Genomic DNA, 1888 nt, shown 5'->3' with positions numbered 1-1888 from the left:
ATGAGGTATATATTTTTAATGAGCATCACTTCAACCCGCCACCCAAGATGAGTTAAAAAAACAAAAACAGCCCCACCAGCAAATGTTTGTCCATTCGAACACTATGATATGGTGCGATAGCCCAGGTTCTTAAACCAGTATACGCCACTGGTAGTGAGATCCCGCAGCACACTAACGTACAAGTTGGCCACAGTGCGAGTGGTGACTGACGTTCGAATAACATGGCACAATATTTCCCCTCCATCACTGTCGACAATTATGATTCGGTGGCCAATCCTTATGCTATGCCCCCAGAATCAACCACCAAACTTTATCTGGAGAAAGAAGAGCAGCTTGCAGAATTTCAGACAGACAGAACACTTCAACTGAAATATGGTGAACTACCACTTACCAAGTCTTGGATGTTGGCAAAGAATGAGCACCCAGCAATAGCAGCGGAAGCAGTTGATACCCTGTTACATTTTTCAACCACCTACTTGTGCGAACTGGGCTTTTCGGCACTAACAGACATAAAAAACAAGAAGCGGGAGATAGATCTCTCAGTTGAACAGGAAATGCGTGTGTGTGTGTCTTTAATTCCACCACGAATTGAACTTTTGTGTAAGAAGCAACAAGTTCAAGTGTCTCATTAATAATTCAAATGTTTTTCTTTAAGGCTTAAGCTTAGCTGTTAGCAAATACATCACCTGTAAAAAATAAGATAATTTCTTGAATATTATATAAATTTATATTGGATATTCTTCTTCTTTGCGTAACAATAAATACTGTGTTATTGAGTGAAATTATTTTACTATTTTTTTCCAGCATTATCACAAAGTCTAAGAAGCTTTGCGGCATACCTGGAGGTTCTCGCGGCACACACGTTAGGAACCACTGTGCTTTAATATATAAAAATGATTTCGTCTAAAGCCGGTGTTACGTTTAATTCTTAAATATGTATGGTGTCTAAGTTCTCCATACAAAGTTGAAGGTATAACCACAGACAAAGAACAATCTTTGAGGTAAAACCGTTGTAGGTACTGGGCCTCCCCCATGGCGCAGTGGTAGCGTCATTGCCTTGTAATCAAGGGGTCCCGGGTTCGATACCCGGTGGAGGCACAAGTGGTTCGGATTCCACTTTAAACTGTAGGTCCAGTCCCGATTAGCCTTACTGTGCATAAAGTGGCCTTAAAACAGCAACTCAACAACGTTGTAGGTACACGCTAATGAGTAAGTTTAAGCAGAGGGTATATGGTGTATGTGAATTTAACATAAGCACTGTTTTTTGGGCTCTTACGAAAATCCATTCATGTGCTTCCAAGATATTAAGAAAATGTCAAGTGTAGGGATATACCTGTGATGTTTGCAACACTGTCGCTCAGAATAATGTATTAGAGTTTGGCAACATCTCATGACGACACTTCTTGCTGCAGCTACGTCATCGCAAAAGCGAACAATATTGCTGAAACTGCACTGTAGGGCAAATTGCAACACTGACCTGCCCTTCATTACTGCAACAAATCCTGCACAACAAGTTTTCGGCACTTAGCAAGTGCACGGTTCTCTCAATAGATGGCAGAGTAGTTTAATGAATACTCACAGACACATTTTGGAGAATAATAATGCAAGCAAATTAAAACTTTCTTACATGAAAATACCGCTAAATAAAACTTCACAAGTCAATATATCTATTTATTCGTATAAAGTTTAATTTATCACTTTACTGTAGGAATAAAAACTGTGAACTTAAGAAAATAAACAATTTTTAATTCTTTTGTAGGTAGGGTATAAGTATGATCGTGGATTATAGCCAGTGATGTGCGTCTACGCGTAAACAACGATAGCCTACATTCTACACGTAGACTATTTTATACACGTAGATGACGTAATCTATGTAAACAACATAGTG

General features: G+C 39.0%; 1 protein-coding gene across 1 annotated transcript; it reads left to right on the top strand.

Annotated features, from left to right (window-relative positions):
• Positions 1-221: 221 nt before the first annotated feature.
• Positions 222-632, top strand: LOC145994153 (protein FAM200A-like). Its single transcript, XM_083130245.1, has one exon. The coding sequence runs from the start codon at positions 222-224 to the stop codon at positions 630-632; it is 411 nt and encodes a 136-aa protein (XP_082986371.1).
• The last annotated feature ends 1256 nt before the right edge of the window (positions 633-1888 follow it).

Source organism: Lepisma saccharinum, chromosome 10 (genome assembly GCF_977018435.1).
Source record: "Lepisma saccharinum chromosome 10, izLepSacc3.1, whole genome shotgun sequence".
NCBI lineage: Eukaryota > Metazoa > Arthropoda > Insecta > Zygentoma > Lepismatidae > Lepisma > Lepisma saccharinum.
The sequence above is the reverse complement of the archived record's forward strand: the minus strand, read 5'-3'. Positions and strand labels throughout refer to the sequence as shown.